The sequence below is a fragment of the Amblyomma mixtum genome, chromosome 10, assembly GCF_055824585.1.
Source record: "Amblyomma mixtum isolate Tamu chromosome 10, ASM5582458v1, whole genome shotgun sequence".
Classification (NCBI taxonomy): Eukaryota; Metazoa; Arthropoda; class Arachnida; order Ixodida; family Ixodidae; genus Amblyomma; species Amblyomma mixtum.
This window is the reverse complement of record NC_143021.1, coordinates 34,335,245-34,352,305: the sequence shown is the minus strand read 5'-3', so window position 1 is coordinate 34,352,305 and position 17,061 is coordinate 34,335,245. Positions and strand designations below refer to the sequence as shown.

The 17,061-nt window shown below is 44.1% G+C and overlaps 2 protein-coding genes across 2 annotated transcripts in view; one reads left to right on the top strand and one right to left on the bottom strand.

Moving 5' to 3' along the window:
* Nucleotides 1-1,028: 1,028 nt before the first annotated feature.
* LOC149325582 (calcium/calmodulin-dependent protein kinase kinase 1-like) overlaps nt 1,029-17,061 on the bottom strand; it is a 51,065-nt gene continuing 35,032 nt past the window's right edge. Inside the window, exons 13-19 of the mRNA XM_089564339.1 lie at nt 16,234-16,333; nt 14,868-14,893; nt 10,861-10,982; nt 5,281-5,368; nt 4,545-4,673; nt 3,312-3,445; nt 1,029-2,006 (exon numbers count right to left, since the gene is read on the bottom strand). Coding sequence (XP_089420465.1) covers nt 1,943-2,006; nt 3,312-3,445; nt 4,545-4,673; nt 5,281-5,368; nt 10,861-10,982; nt 14,868-14,893; nt 16,234-16,333 — 663 coding nt within the window. The 3' untranslated portion in view covers nt 1,029-1,942. The remainder of the gene's footprint in view (nt 2,007-3,311; nt 3,446-4,544; nt 4,674-5,280; nt 5,369-10,860; nt 10,983-14,867; nt 14,894-16,233; nt 16,334-17,061) is intronic.
* On the top strand, nt 5,671-8,411 carry LOC149325583 (uncharacterized). Its single transcript, XM_089563599.1, has 2 exons — nt 5,671-7,090; nt 8,190-8,411. Exons 1-2 carry the CDS (start codon nt 5,726-5,728, stop codon nt 8,280-8,282), a joined length of 1,458 nt encoding a protein of 485 aa, XP_089419725.1. The 5' UTR covers nt 5,671-5,725; the 3' UTR covers nt 8,283-8,411.

Genomic DNA, 17,061 nt, shown 5'->3' with positions numbered 1-17,061 from the left:
AAAGACACGTAATCAGGGTTGGCTATATATTTGGTTCTGTCTATTCCAGTTCTAGAATGAAATATATTATGAAATAATTTTAAACGCAGTACTTTCCTACGTTTTTGAAGTGAGTCCCAACCCAAAGATTTTTTCGCGCTCGTTACACTAAAATATCGCCCATAGTTATTGAAAACAAAACGAACGGCCAAATTCTGAACTCTTTCTAGCTTTTGAACGTCAAGCAAGGTTTTCGGATCCCAGACTGTGCAAGCATACTCAAGTATGCTTCTAACGTTTGTATTATACAGCAGTTCTTTAGTCTTTAAAGGGAAAAGTTTAGCGTTACGTCGCAGGAAACCTAAAACACGACAGGCTTTCGCAGTAACGAAATGCACGTGACGATGCCAAGACATTGAACTTGTTAAATATACACCAAGATATTTAAATTCCAACACTGAAAGCAGTCTGCTATTATTTATGTTATAAGTGAAAATATGGGGAACCTTCTTTTTAGTGAAACACATATGTACAGATTTTTGTAAGTTAATATGCATTCCCCAGTTCTCACACCACTGGGCCACTTTACACAAATCCTGTTGTAATGCATCGCAGTCACTTTGATCGTTAATAATTCTATACAATACACAATCGTCCGCAAAAAGACGCATGTATGAATAAATACCTGAAAAGATGTCATACATGTAAATTATGAACAGTAATGGGCCCAAGACGGATCCCTGAGGCACCCCTGATGTTACAGCCACCTCATGCGATTGTTTCCCGTTGACAACAACACATTGACGCCTAACGCTCAAATATTCCTTTATCCACCTAATAACGTTCTCATTTATGTTGTACCAATATAATTTTTGTATTAATAAGGCATGTGATACAACGTCAAAGGCCTTCTTAAAATCTAGAAAAATACAGTCAACAGAATATCCCTTATCTAAAGCACTTGACAGGTCATGTACAAATTCGGTAAGCTGGGTAACACACGAGTAACCACTGCGAAAGCCATGTTGATTAGTATTTAATAATGAATGTATACTAAGATGATTCATAATACTAGTATAAAACACATGCTCTAAAACTTTGCATAATACACTGGTCAAGGACACTGGTCGATAATTTGAAACAACATTCCTAGGTCCCGATTTATGTATAGGTACAACATTAGCAAGCCTCCATTCATCAGGCAAGGAGCCTTCCTGTAATGACTTTGTGAAAAGAATTTGAAGGTACCTTGACAACGCGAAAGCGCAAGAAGAGAGCAGGATCGTGGGTAAGCCGTCCGGACCGGTGGCACTGTTATCTTTTAAGCGTTCTAAGAGCGACACAATTCCTCGCTGATCAAATTCAATGTTCTCCATGGGTTCCGTACAGTTCAAGGCAAGGCGAAAATCGGCAGGGCTATTGCTGTCCTCAGCAGAAAAAACTGAGCTGAAAAACGTGTTAAAGCACTTGGCTTTCTCCAGATTATCATGAACGATACTTCCGTTGTGATCGAGTGGCGGGATAGACAATTCATCCTTTCTGTTTTTTTTATGTACTGCCAAAATTCTTTAGGGCGATCCTGGATACGCATGTCGAAAGACTTAAAGTAGGTAAATTTAGCCTCTTTGACCGAAGCATTCATATCCTTTGTAATCTTTTTTAACTGATCCATGTTATCTTCCGACAACGATGAGAGAGCAATGGGTCGCGGCCACCGCGTGTGAACAGGAGAGTGAAAATTAATGCTGCGGAGGTATAGGCACCCAGCAGTCGCAACGTGTATAGTTCATTCGTCGCCGCGACTGTGTTTGCACCAGAAAGTCATGCGTGGTAAGAAGGCTTCTTTTGCCGTCGTCGTCGCCGCCGCTGTATTCACTCTCGGCGTTGGTGGGAAGGCGGCTCGCTGCACAGCAACCGGAGACACTTCAGCGCCTCAAACGCGGCTCACTTTCTTTTGCCACCGCTATGTCTGGTCCAGGAAGTTGATCTCGTTGAGGGCCGGCAGCGGACTTTCCAAGGAAACTTTCCTGCGAAAGAAAAGAGGTTGAGTGCGTTTGAAAAGTTTGAAGGTCTGAGCAAAGATAGAGGAGACAATTTTTTCCTCTTTGATTACTTTTCTTCCATGAGTTCTTTCAGGTACAAGCAGTGCTTTATTGCAGGAAAGGTTGTGGCTTTGAATAAAACAGCAGATTAGAGTTTCTTAAGCATTTATCAGAGAGCCTGTGATCTGAAAGATCGTGCGACCACGTTTCGTTACTCCTGTCACTATCTTCAAGTGAAAATAACTCCCTAACTCCGAATTCGACGTACTGAGTAAACTGCAAGCAACCGCGAGTGGAAAAAATGGGCGCCCAGCTGTTAATGGATAGTCGCGGACAGTGCAATACTTTGAGTTTAAAAAATTGGATTCTGCTCGTTTTTGAGCACGTCCTACTTGTACATGTAAATTCTGTCCCGGTAAAGTTGGCTGACGGCATTTCGAGGCATAGCTGCGGTTACTCTGAGATCAATACCCATGAACTGGAACAGATGTGCGCTTCCCTACAGCGTCGGGAACCGCCTTCCTTATTCCTCGTGGTTCTGCATTGTCATTTTCTTTCAGCGCGCCTAATGCAGCTCAGGATGGCTAACTACGGTAATCACGAAAGCACTAGCCGACTGGCACACCAGTGGTGACAGCGCACGTGTAAGGCAACTCGGGATTCCTACTTTGCCCCATAATGCCCCAGGAAGATCTCCATCTTTCGGATAAACACATTTAGCCCTCGATTTCAGGCAATAAAGGTTTAAAGAATGCACTGCATATGTGGAATCGGCCAAAAGTGGCCAATAAATTTTGCCATTTTTGTAGCTCAGCGATAAAAGTGCTGCGAAAAACGAGCGCAGGTTGGTAAATGACCGGCGCTATTACCCGCCAACAGTATTAATTAGCTACGTTTTGCCGTGGGAATTCTTGTGTTTTAACGTAACCATAATTTAAACCCGCTTCAAGTTTTAATTTTTCGAGAGGTTCTCTACTTCGGCCATTTAAATATTATTGCACCACTGGCTCACAAGGTCAGCATTCACTGTTTGCTAGCATTACGTTGAAACTGCATTACGCCTTGTATATTAATTAATTCCGCATGTTCGCGTGTGACAAGACGCACGTTCGGCAAATTGGTACAGCTTATCTTAGCGTACCTTGGAAGGTTGAGAAAATTTAGTCTTTTTCTCAAATTCGTCCGTGGTAACCATGAAAATCGAATCGATAAATGAACAGCACTAGTGTCAGTAAGTACGGAGTTTATTAATGACCCGCATAAAATGAATAGCAAGAAATTCCGCCATACCTTTCAAGAAACAGGTCAAAAGAGGAAGGTGCTGAATTGGATCGAGTGGCTTTGGTGAAACGGGCACGGTGGCGGGGGAAGTCTTTGTATGGATTTCCAAACGAGTGCTTCTTCAGCATGCTTTTAACCAGAATCTGCAGAGAAAAAAAAATACATAAATTTTACATGATGTAAATAACAACAAAATTAATAAAGTAAGGGCGATAACAATGATGCATGTTTATAGTGCAAGGGTAGCTTGAGCCAGAACGCGCCATGGCAGAATGTGTTTATCGTCGACTCATTGTGAGGATAAATGACCTATTTCTCAAGCATTTCGCCCTAGAGACACCGAAGAGATGAGAAGATAGGAAACTAGAAGAAGCTTGAACACACAACAAACACCTTGGCAGATAGCGCGAGCACGAGAGCAGCCCAGGCCAATCTGTAATCAGCGAAGTGATTTCTGCAGTAAATTCATTCCGAGGTGGAGCTCCGCCTAGGATTAGCATTAAAAAGCTTATATGTAAGGTTATTTCATTTTTATTTCCACGACGACTTGTTATGGGCGGCTAAAAATGCAATGCATTTCCGCTAACGCTATCAAATCAGCTAAGTAGAGCACTAATATTAACAATAACAAGACAGAAAGATGGCTGAAACAGTCAGGAACACTAAATTAAACCTAGCCATAATAATAACATTCGCTTCAATAAAAACTCAAGTGACACTCTTAAAGCATCTGATTGTTTTTTGCACTTTGTCCTTTAGGTAAATTTTTAAAGAAAGATCTTTGTGATAACGGACTGTCACTCGGGATTGCAAGGACTCAGATACATGTGCAATTCAGGTGCCTATTTTTGCCTTACCCCTTCATCTGTTTCCTGAGCTTTCCGTGTGAGATGGATCCATCACGCATAAAACCTTGTTCGCGACCAGCAAATAAAATAGACTCCATAAATCGTCAATTCGGTTAGTCTCGGAGTAAGACATGATGTTGGACTACTTGCTTCGTATGATAAGGTAATATGAAACTTCGCGACGAAGATGGGATGGTAAGAGACCACAAGGACGTACGCTCAAAGCGCGGTCTCGCTGCTCACAACTGATTTACAAAGGCACTGCATACTTTCCGGGCCCCTAGTCTTTTTAATTGTACAAATGTTTACGCCGTTTAAGCGGTGTTTCCCACATACATATGTCAAGAGATTTAGATTAGAAAATTTTTGATGAAGTCAAAAACACCTTCCTTACCAACGTGTCAAGCTTAGGGATGGTGCGCACGCAATTGTCGATCTCCTCTTCGGTGACTTCCACAAAGACACAATTATCGCTTTCAGATGGCATGGGGCATGTACCGTTTCGCGTCACCCAAGGATGTACCTGTGTGCAATGAGATAATACGTTGCAGCACGATTATTGAAGCAACATGAATGGGAGATCGTATGTGCTTGAAAGGGCCGTTCTCTGGATTCTGGTAAAGAGGGAAAATATTTCGAATATTGTCATAGGCCGGGTGCAGCTCTCTAATTCTTTCTTAGCTTTAAAATGCGGGCAAGGGCCTCCATATTGTTTTTAATATACGAGTGTAAAACAAGGATGTCACAACTGTACTGATAGTAACTTGTAAATACTCGTAACACGAATTGTCAACCGCTCCTACCTCTGGGCGAAGATGGTGTCACGAAAGTTTTGTAAGGGAAAAGTAGTTTTGGTTAACCATACGGCTACGAGTTTTTTTTAGAATCCTTGTCTCATGCTCAAAGTTATGTAGGAAGGACATTTAGCGGTCAGCAGTCATTGAACACTTCAGTTCTACGATTTCACATTTGACGTTGTTCTCAGCCTAAGCAGTGTCATGGCACACAATAAGGCGAGACTTGCTACCCTCTGGCACTGACATATAAATCAATACCCTTGTTGTTGTAAACTATCGCACTCCAGATATCGGACTGAAGTGTAGTGCTTGAAAAACAGGGACCAACTTTACCTTGACTTCAGGTACTGTTATCCTCTCCTGAGGGTTCTTCTTTAGCATGTGTGCGAGAAGGTCTTGAAGCTCAGTGCTGAGATTGGAGCTGGAAACAAGAGGACTGCGTTGTTTATCCCACATAACGAATGAAGGCTGGTAATGGTTAAAAAACTTGCGTGAGTTACGTATGGCATACCGTCATCGCTTCACGGAAAGGTATTTCTCTTTGACCATGTGTCTCATGTGGCTTGCGTGCCTTCATATCTGTATCGGTAGCTAAGTCATCGTCCCGGAAGCCACGGGACATGCGCACACAGTCGGCTTCTGGGGAGAGGAGGTCGCCCTTCTTTCCAGTGGTGGCTATAAAACCAGCGCGCAATAAAGCACGAAGCCTCCTTTGCCCTGCAACCGTGTTGTCATGTTCTATCGACTGTGACAGCCGATACATGGTGTCAGAAGTGGGATGCCACCGACCAACAAGATGGAATTCCTAAAGCCACCGGAGCCGCTGCGTGTGACAGGGGACATCAGCAAGCACTGGGAGCTCTTTAAACAGAAGTTTGAGCTCTTCTTAACTGCATCGGAGCCAACCGAAAAACCTCGACCAGAGTCTGCGAAGGCCGCGCTGCTCTTGAGCATCGCAGGTGAGGAAGGCATCGCAATCTACAACACGTTTACCTTTGCGGATGGCGAGAACAAGCTCGACTATGCGACGGTGGTGAAAAAGTTTGAAGAATACTGTGCTGCCCAACGGAACGAAGTCCACGAGCGGTATATCTTCAGGAAACGGATGCAAGATTCCGGTGAGCCCTTTGAACATTTTTTGCGTGATTTGAAGACTCAAGCCCATTCATGCAATTTCGGCTCATTGACGGAGTCAATGATTAGAGACCAAATAGTTTTTGGCACCAGTGATAGCAAAGTACAAGAGAAGTTGCTCGCAGACAGCCAGCTCACCCTCAAAAAAGCAGAAGGAATCTGCAAAGCCGCTGAGAGCGCAGCTGAACACCAAAAGATATGGAATGAGCGCCAGCAGCAAACGGTGGACTTGGTGCGAAAGGAAAGCCCGTTTTTGGGTAAAGCGCAATCAAAGCAATTCAAGTGCAGAAAATGCGGCCGAACTCATGCGCCGCGAAGCTGCCCAGCGTTCGGACGTACATGCAGAAAGTGTCAAGCAAGGAACCATTTCGCGGTCTGCTGCAAGGCAAATAATCAGGTGGACGCACTGCAAGAATCCGAAGAAGACTTTAACGTACTCGACGTGTCGGTTAGCAGCGTCAGCAGTCGACGTGAATGGACCGTTGAAGTATGCATGAACAGTTTGCTGGTGAAGTTGAAAGTGGACACGGGATCCCAAGCTAACCTGTTGCCCTTCGGTCTTTACAGGAAGATGAATCCCAAGCCATCATTAATGCCGAGTAGTGTGATCCTGAGATCGTATGGCGGCGGCATTATCAAACATATGGGTGTCCTCAGAACTCAAGTGGAGCTGAATAACCGAAAGAGCGTTTGCAACTTTTTTGTAGTGCGCAAAGGAAATCAAGCAATCCTTGGTCTTGAAGCAAGCGAAGAACTGGGTCTTCTGCCGCGGGAAGTTCACAACGTAACAGTGAACAGTTCTGATAAAGTCATTCACGATTACCAACACCTGTTCAGCGGCACAGGCTGTGTTCGACGCGAATACCGCATGGCCCTGAGCGAAGGCGCCACACCTGTTGTCCAAACAGCGAGACGGGTACCTCTGGCTCTGCGAGAACCGCTTCGGCTAGAACTTGAACGCATGGAAAAGGCTGGGATCATCACAAAAGTCACAGAAGCCACAGACTGGGTGAGTCCTCTCGTTATCGTTCGCAAAAAAGACGGCAATATCCGAGTGTGCATGGACCCTAGAAAGATAAACGAATGCATTAAGCGAGAACACTACGAAATGCCAAGGCGAGAAGATATAGAATCCGAGCTAGCGGGCGCAACAGTGTTCTCCAGACTTGACGCAAACTCGGGGTTCCATCAGATCCCATTGCACGAAGAAACCTCCAGGATTTGTACTTTTGCAACACCGTTCGGTCGATATCGTTTTTTACGGATGCCTTTCGGTATTTCGTCGGCATCTGAAGTGTTTCAGAAAACACTAAATGAAGTTTTTGAATCTCTTCCCGGCGTGAAAGTGTACGTCGACGACATACTAGTCTGGGGCACTTCCCGGCAGGAGCACGACGTACGCCTTCGGTCAGCTCTGCAAGCAGCTGAGCAGGCCGGTCTCACATTTAATCGTGAGAAGTGCACAGTTGGCGTTCAAGAAATTGAGTTCTTGGGCGACGTTATCAGTGCAGAAGGTATAAAACCGAGCCCTTCACTAGTGAAAAGTATGTTGGAAATGCCCGCCCCCTCTGACAAATCGGGAGTTCTGCGAATGCTGGGGGTCGCAAACTACTTTGCAAAATTTTTACCCACGCTGGCGGAAAGAACGACTCTTCTCAGGAGCCTAATCAGACAAGATGCAGTTTTTGAATGGACAGATAACCATGCGAGTGAATGGAAACTGCTATGCCATAGCATGAGCCAACAACCGCTCCTGTCAATGTTTGACCCCAAAAAACCAACAAAAGTGTCCTGTGATGCATCACAGAATGGGATTGCTGCAGCTTTAATGCAGTGTCATAGCGATTCCTGGAAACCCGTGGCTTATGCTTCCAAAGTGCTCACTGACGCGCAGCAGCGGTACTCTCAAATAGAGAAGGAAGCACTGGCTATCGTATACGGGTGCGAAAAGTTTCACCACTTCGTCTACGGCCGGCAGGTTATTGTGGAAACAGACCACCGCCCATTAGTTGCCATCCACAAAAAAGCAGTTGGCGATATGCCGCCAAGGCTGCAGCGGTTTTTTCTTAGGCTGATGCGTTATGAGATCACAATATTCTACGTTCCAGGAAAAAAACTTCTGCTCGCCGACATGCTATCAAGGGCCCCCGCCGAGGACGATAAGAGCATCCAGAGCGATGACGTGGAAGTTCATGCCGTAAGTGTGGTTTGCTCACTTGTCAGCGACGACACGTGGAAGCGACTGGCCGTAGAGACGAGGAACGATCCTTATCTGAGCTCCGTTCTAAAATGCCTAAGTAATGGTATTCCTATCGAAGGGCCGCTGAAGTCAAGCGAGGGCGAACTGTCCGAAGTTAGAGGCGTCCTGCTAAAAGGCTGCAAAGTTATAATACCAACTACTTTACAACGGGAAATGTTAGAAAAAATACATCATGGTCATATGGGCATTAATAAGAACAAACTCAGGGCACGGCGTCTAGTTTTCTGGCCTGGAATGAACTCGGACATTGAGGCGTTTGTCAAGAAGTGTAGCGTATGTATGCAGTACGCCTACAGCCAACCAAGAGAGCCATTGAAAATGCGTCCTGTGCCTGAAAAGCCCTGGTACCGAGTGGGCATCGACATCTTCCAGTATGGTAGGAAATCCTACTTGTGTTTATACGATGCGTTGTCAAACTTCCCCGAAGTAGAACTGCTTAACGACTTGTCAGCGAGGAGCGTCATAGAGTCAACTAGCTCCATTTTTGCACGATACGGCATACCAATGGAGGTATGCACAGACAATGGTCCGCAGTTCGCATGTAACGACTTCGCTGCCTTTGCAAAGCGATATGATTTCAAACACACCACCTCGAGTCCACGATTCCCTCAATCAAATGGTCTCGCGGAGAAGGGTGTGCAAATTGTAAAGCGCATCCTAAAGAAAACCACCGAACTTAAACAAGATTTTTGGTTGGGACTTCTTGCTTACAGGACCACACCTTTGGAGTGCGGTCGAACCCCTGCAGAGATCCTCCAAGGCCGCGAGCTTCGCACCACATTGCCGGACTTGCGCTGTAGTGCCAACTACCAGGTGTACAAGCATCGCCAGACCGAAAGCCTCAAGCGGCCGTTGGCTCCACTGCAGAAAGGTGACGTCGTTCGGGTGAGGCAGAACACGTGGTCACCGAAAGCTCGGATCTTGCGTCAGTCCAGGTTTCCCAGGTCGTACGACGTACTCACCGAAGGTGGAAGAGTTCTGCGACGCAACCGGCGGCACCTGCTACCGACCAGTGAACCCTTTGAGCGGGAGCTGCCGGACTTCGTCGACGACGAAAACAGCTCGGACAATTCGGCAACCTCGGCCCGCACTGGTCCACCGCAGTCGCGTACTATCATGCCACAGCTCGGCACAGCGCCTCCAACGCAGGATCCCCCGCGCACTGCCTCGCCAACACCAGCACTAAGGAGATCAACAAGACAAATAGCACCACCTCGGCGGCTCTCGTACAACAAGGACTTTGTACAGGTGCCCTAAATTTCCAATGCAAGTGAAGTCAACAAGGCGTCTGTGCGAGGGCCATACACCATTCAGATTTGTTTGTAACAGAGTTTTCTTCTCTTTTCTCTTTTCCTCTTCTTTCTTTTTTTTTTTTCCAAACGAAGGAGGATGTATCGGTAGCTAAGTCATCGTCCCGGAAGCCACGGGACATGCGCACACAGTCGGCTTCTGGGGAGAGGAGGTCGCCCTTCTTTCCAGTGGTGGCTATAAAACCAGCGCGCAATAAAGCACGAAGCCTCCTTTGCCCTGCAACCGTGTTGTCATGTTCTATCGACTGTGACAGCCGATACAATATCGTCCAGGCCGCTGTGTTTGTACGACGTTTTATTTTACATATTAATTGGATTTCACTGCCGTAGTGCACACTGAGATGACGTCTATGAATATACATCAAAGAATGATTGTATTGCTTTCTCAGAGTAAGCAACAGCTAATTATTTCATGTTTTAATTCAGCACTATCGTTTGGGGGGTGATCACTCACAAACATTGGTCAGATGAAACAATTTTAAAAGCAAGCACACATTCAACGCATTTGGTAGTATATAAGATGGAATAGAGGGCAAATAACAAATTTGAGGCTTGTTACACAAGTTAATAGCATTCCACTATATGGAGTGCAAGTGTTAAAAATACTTGATTTTCCCTAATTATATTAAAATTCATTGTTTCCACGAGGCAGTAAAAATTTAGCTATGCGTGAGAACGCTCGACAAGTTTCATTCCTTTTTTTTCTCACCCTCGAGCTCCTTTTCCTGGAGTCATATCACTCCGATATTTATGGAGTGTTTCGACGGTCACAAGAAAAAGAAAAAAAAAACATCTTCTTGCATGCGCGACTGTTCGTAGAGCGCTCAGCTCATGATATATGATTTATTTTTCACTATTTTTGAAAGTCGGCGTGGTTTATTAATACAAGTCTATTGCCATACAACTCACGATCCAAAACCACATAAAAAAATTGGTCGAAAGTTACTTGTTTCTTTCATCAGATCTAAATAAATGTGCGCACAAAGAATTAAAACACTGCTCGCACATGTTTGAAATTTGTTTAGTGAAAATTATCTGGCTTATTTCTTTCCCTAAAAATATTTAAAAATAAACAACAAACAAATTAGTTATGAAATAGACGCCGGAATAATAAATTACCCAAATAACGAACCTTACATAAACGATGTAAACTGTTATTCAGGACACTAAGAGCAAATACACCAAATAAAGATTTGCACATTGACTCACGGAAAGACTACGGGCTGGTTCCGTATCTTGTTGTACAGGATGAGCACACTGGGGTCGTGGAATGGAACGTTGCCGACGACGAACGCGTAAAGGGTGACACCCATCGCCCACACGTCCACCGCCTGCGCAGGTGAAACAAAACATTCAGCTTCGTCAATGTTATCTCTGGCTACCTGCCGACACTGACAACTTAGTCGGCAGCCGCCAAAAGTAAATTGCTGACGAATGAATTAGGAACCAAATAATTGAAAATATTACAGCCCCTGCTGCTCTTTTATTTGATCTGCTTTGACTGAGCGTCGTTCCACTCGCTAACGTCTTACGTTAACACAGAATTTTAGTCGAGAAAAACACTTCAGAAATTGCATGCTTTTCAAGGTTACCAAGCCAAGCGTAAGTTCAGCATACATTTTGCGTCAGCAAAAATAATAAACATGCAGTTATATTTTCTATCGGCGCAACATGTAGCTGTTTCCTGACCCTTAAACATTCCGCAGCTTAGTATTTGATACATGCACCACGAAATGGTATCTCTCGCTACCTATCAACCCTGACATCACAGGCAGTAGCCGGTAACAGTAAATGGCAGAATTATGAATTAAGAAACCTATATGCTACAAAATGTGAAACTGTAAATCCCTTTGTTCGCCATTCAATACAGCATAATTTTAGATGGTCAAGTCATTGTTACATGTTAGTGTTTATATTCTTTTGGAATTCGGAAAAGTTGACGCTGGCACACCCTTACCTTCCCAAATTGCTTTCTTTAGAAGACTTTTAAACGACAAAGAGTCAAACTGCTGGTATCAGAAATATCGCTAACTATATCAGTATTTCTTTCATCTCTGATGGTAGCATACAACTCACAAACTCAGTTCGCAGCCACCAGCGATGGCACACTAGCAGCGCGGTACCATGAACGGTGACAATGTGACACTCGTTCGAAGCCATTGGCTCGACTACCTTCCTTAAATGGAGTTTGCCGCTCCTTCCTTGGTTTGTATCCGACTGCAATAATGAATTTAGACAGCCTTAGATTCTCATTTATACAGTTAGAGAGGGAGTTTCGGCAAAATGACAAAATTCTGACTTTGTTTGATTGCGGCGGTAACAAAAAAAAATGCATTATTTCCTTTCTCACTGTAATGTGTGGAGCGCATAGTTTTGGTGCTCTTCAAAATGTGCTGCAGCAATAACTTACCAGTGCTTTTTACACTTCCGGTTGCTTTCGCGACATAAGGGGTATTCGACACGCAAAACTGCGTGCACAAGAAAGCGTTCAATGACAGAAACCTCCATGAACCGCTGCGAATGCTTGCTCAGGAAAAGATACACGCACCCGTGCACGTTAATAGAAAACCCTGCGGAAAATCCCCATAAATATATTCATTTCAAGAGACCAGTTTGAGGAAGCAATATGTGAACTACAAAAACGAAAACGCCGAGCTGCAGACATAGCTGGCTTGGAAATTGTCTTTCTGGTAAACTGGGTCGTTGTGGTGTGTTGTAACAGATGAAACTCATGCACTGAACCCCTAGCCAAGAAAAATGTTGCACAGCAGTGGATTAAACTTGAGCGAAATATATGCTTAAAGTTCGATATCTTTGAAGAGGTGGTCTGTGCGTATGCTGCTGCTGAGGGCGAAAACCGCCGCGCTCATTGAGGTTGAAATGGGTGGTAAACAGCCATTCTTTTATATTAAGGCGAAAGCCTTTAATGGCTCATACTGTCGTCCGTTCACAAAGCGTGTCACACGCGTTTAACTCGAAAACTAAAACGATAGAATAAAAAGAATGCCTGCCGCAGACAGAGGAGGAAAAAATCAGCCTAGAAGCCAAGTTTGATGACTGCAGAGTTATTAGTTACTTAATTACAGGCAAAAATATTGAAATTGCGTCGAAATAGCGCGGACGTCGATATAGCCACGGGAACGGTGTGATCTCACGTCCACCGGAAGTCGTCACGGCATAGTGAAAATTGTCACAGAATTGGCGAAGAAACGTCGAATTGGTGTCAGATTAGATGGAAAAATGTGTAATTAAGCGTAATAAACACTGAAGATCTCCTAAAAAGGTATAATTTGAGCACCTATATCCAAAGGAACGGTGTGACGTCACATCTACCGGAAGTCGTCACGGCATAATGTCCTCCGCTTTCGCCTCTCAACACTTTAGTTGCCAAAGTGTCCTCGCAATTTTTTTTCTTCCGGGCACGAAGAAAACAGATTACCAGTATTTGTATGTTGGACCCCCTCCTTATACAGCAACTTTTTTAACGCTCACAGACTTTTGTTCTAAAACTGGGGAAATACGTCAGCGCAGTCTGGGCAGACAGACTGCACACCAAGGCGGGCACTATCTAGGTAGCAGAGATTATTAATTACATGAATTATTAACTAAGCTAAACTAATCAACTTTTTTACTCACGATTTTTCGGGGCAAGAAATTATAGAAAAATTGAAGGCCGTCAACACCAAAGATGAGCCCAGTATTTATTTTTTTGTAAATCGCGCAATGGGGTTTAAATTATTCGTCAAAAATGGTGATTTGAAAGGCTGTTATGCTGCCCTTCTCTCATTCACATATTATAAAGTGGGGTCACTTCCATTTATTTTGCATCCCATGCAGGAGTGTCGTTTGTGTATTCGAACATGTCAAAGAAGTAAACTTACTTTCCGTGACGATACAACGCGCGCACACGACGTTTTGTAAACTAAGAATGCGCGAAAGCTAACGAACAAATATCAACTGCATACTTTTGACGTTCGATACTTCAAACCCCACTGCAGATTAAGTAAATTTAAAACCTCGGCTCATCTTCGATGTTGACGGCCTTCAACTTCTCGGTATCATCTTGCCCCCAAAAATAAAACATTAAAACTTCACTCATCAGTTCAAGCAATAATTCTGCAAATTAATGAACATTATCACGTACATAATGTCCGCCTAGCTGAACAATTCGCCTGCACAAGCCGCGCTGATGTATGTAACGCAGTTATTAAAATAAAATTTCAGAATCGCAAAACCGAGCGGTCTGTCTTGGTTCTTTCCGACCATAGAGCCTCCAAATCTGGTACAATAATTAAATCGTTAGCAACAAAATTAACGCACTTCTGACGCAGGTAATTAGCCTCAGAAGTTGACTTGCTTCCCTGCAGCTAATCTCATACTGCAAAAAAAAAAAATGTTCATTACTCTTGTTCTTTGGCAGCTGTTCGGAGCTGCTTGTTAAGCAGGGACAAACGCGTAAGCAGCAACGCAAAGACCCCTTCATGTTCTTTAGGGGTACTGTCGCTCACTAGTTACCAGAAGAATTTATTGTTTCATTATGGAAGCAGGCTAGTGAATTAAAACAAATCACATAGAGAAAAGCTGCTTTTTTTCTGCATTAAGGATTCCGTGATCATCATCGATGTTTAGCTAGCAAGGAAAACAAAACTAGTTAGAAACTGCCGTTGCGAAACCAAAAGCCATCTGCTGAAAGGCCTGCCAAGCAGTTTTTGCTTACTTTCAGAAGCCACCTCGTAAACTGTGGAAACCCTCCATGCATAGCAGGATCCTTTTACAGAAATGTTCCATAACTCGCTGGCGATATATTGCATTAGTTAATTTCTCGCGGAGGAAAGTTTTGTTTATTATCCTTGAAGGATATACATCAGCCTTTCGTATGTTAATATTTAAAGGCATCTTCAAATCGTCAGTCATTTATTTCCTGAAAAAGTAAAAAAAAAAATAAAAACTTTCCGGAGCTGCTATGAGCAGCCAATGTTGGAACTTTGCTAGCTGGCGCTAAATGCGTGGGCGCCGAAATCCCATTAGGTTCACGAAGGCGTTCCTCCTAATAAGGCTAGTTCAGTAAATTGATGGCTTTATTAAAGTATCGAGAAGGGTGCATTAAAACTTGCGACCGTGATGCATGGATTCTCCGGTGCTTCGTTTCAAGAGAAGTAAATAACTCTCCCGTGCCTCGCTCTTTCCATGCTGAAGTGAAGTAACGAAGAACTCACCTTCCCGCTGTACTCGCTTCGGTTGTCTGCAGCGTAAAGAGCCATTGGAAAAGAATAAAGAAGAATTAATTAAAGAGAACCGAGAGTTTTAAAAATATATAACAGCAATAGTTGGCGAAGAGAAAACATGGACACTCAAACAACATTAAGCAGCAGCAGAGGTCGCCATTTCTTTTCAAAGGCTGTCCACTAATAAATTGTCACCGAAGTCTCGCTGAGGTGAAACATCGCGTGGACAAATTGGCGACATTGAATTCTAGTCTGCTTTCTTTTTTGAAGGCTGTTTAGTTTCTTCTCGTTTTTATGCCCATTTCTGCGAGACTTCCGCTGCAAATCAGTCGACGAGAAAGTCCGCGTACGAGATCGTGCAAAAAATGGTATCGTTCAGGAAAATAAGGTGCGGAGTCACAAGATGAATGGCTCGCGTAAGTTCGTTGCATGTGCAAGGTAACTTGTACTCAGCGCGGCAAAATGAGAGATATGATCGCACGGCATTAGTGACTAAGCAGAAGCGCGCAAAATTACCCAGGAAGAAAAAATGTCGACCTCGACGCCTGAACAGCAACTCATGTTTTACGTGGTGTACGAAGCACAGGCCTGAGAATTAAAAAAGAGCTGTGAAACCCTTTAAGCTCCATGCGACTATATTAGTACGGCAGCTACTCGTCGTCATATGCACCTTAAAAGGAGGGAAACAAGCTAATGCTATGACGAAGGTATTTAGATAGAGAAAAGTTGGTCGTTGACGAGTTTTTACTTTTCTAAAAACAAGACCTATTCGTCTGATGTACTGCATTACCTGTGGGAATTTCATATCAATTTTTATTTTTGAGCACAGCGCTGTCCCAGTGGAATTCAAGAAATGACCAGAAGCCTTTAGGAATCGAATACACCTGCACATGGGTTTACAGCGAGGGCTATCCGGTATTTTATAATAATTTGTACCAAAGCTACCAACGTAAGGACTGAAAGCAAGTTTTGAAAATTAGGTGAAAATTATCCCAAGGTAGATGTCCCACCAGGTAACTGCAACAGATTCATGCTCTATTAGAAAAGAGATCTCACACATTATGCAGGCAGCGCACAGTAAAAAAAAAGAGAAACATTGGTGTGTTTGCTGTCGAATAAATCCGCTCACTAGCTCCAGCGTTCCATGCTAAAGCGCGCACACCCAAATGGAGTGCGAGTGGCTGAGATAAGTGCAGAGTACACGTCATGAAGCACCTGAGCTTATGTGTCTAGTAGAACAGGCAGTTCCTTGACGTCATTTGGCACACTTTTTATTTCTTCTCGGCACGGTGCACCAGAGTTTATACACCATCGTCACTGATAGAAAGAAGCCAAAATGGAGCAGTGATCAACTCACCGCTCAGAGCTTCTGGTGCAACAAAGGCGGGCGTGCCTGCTGTTCCAGACAGGAGCGCGTCCACGCCTTCGAAATGGTTGCACACACCGAAGTCGGCAATCTGGAACAGGCCATGAGTACTAAATCAGTTGCTGCTGCAAGATGAGTTAAGCGGTCACAATATTTGACAAAATTAGCATGAAAATTTCAAAGGGAAAAGCGTGAACACTGTCGCTCCTATATTCGGTTGTGTAATTCGAAGTAACAGTTTTCTGTTGAACAGTGTAGAGCCCATGCAAGTCTTTTCCGCGTGGAAGTTCTGCAGGGTAGCAGAATTAACCGAGAATCTGTGTGAATCACCGACGTCTTTTCCCTTTGCAACAGCGGCAGATTAAGGAGTCGCGCTACACAGCTCGCCAGACTTAATCGAAGTTTCGCAGCCCTAACCCACCATGACTTTAATTTCACAGGCACCTATACTTGCGTGCTCCTATAGCTATGGAAGGTCTCTCTAACGACAGAAAAGCCTACACGTACACCAGCCAAGCCTCTGCTTCCATTAAGAGGAGAGAGCTAAGCACCTCGAATTTTTGGCAACGAATGTCTGCAATGCATGCACCAGGTGCTCATCCGTAGAATCATGTTGCCATGTTTTCTCCTTGCATGCAAGTAAAACTCTAAAACTCGTGGCGTGTTGTTTTTGATGTCAGTGCCGAATCACGACCAAGTGGAAAAACACTTGCCCTCCTACAGTTTCTTCGTATTTTCAACAAAACATGTAGTTGCAAGTGCAGCGCTGGTCTGATTTTCTTGTGATGCTTTCGTATCTTCCTGTAGCATTCTGCAGCA

Coding starts and splice junctions, on each gene's coding strand:
- LOC149325583 (XM_089563599.1), top strand. CDS start 5,726: ATGCCACCGACCAACAAGATGGAATTCCTAAAGCCACCGGAGCCGCTG. Junction 7,091..8,189: donor TCACAGAAGCCACAGACTGG/GTGAGTCCTCTC, acceptor TCTACGTTCCAG/GAAAAAAACTTCTGCTCGCC.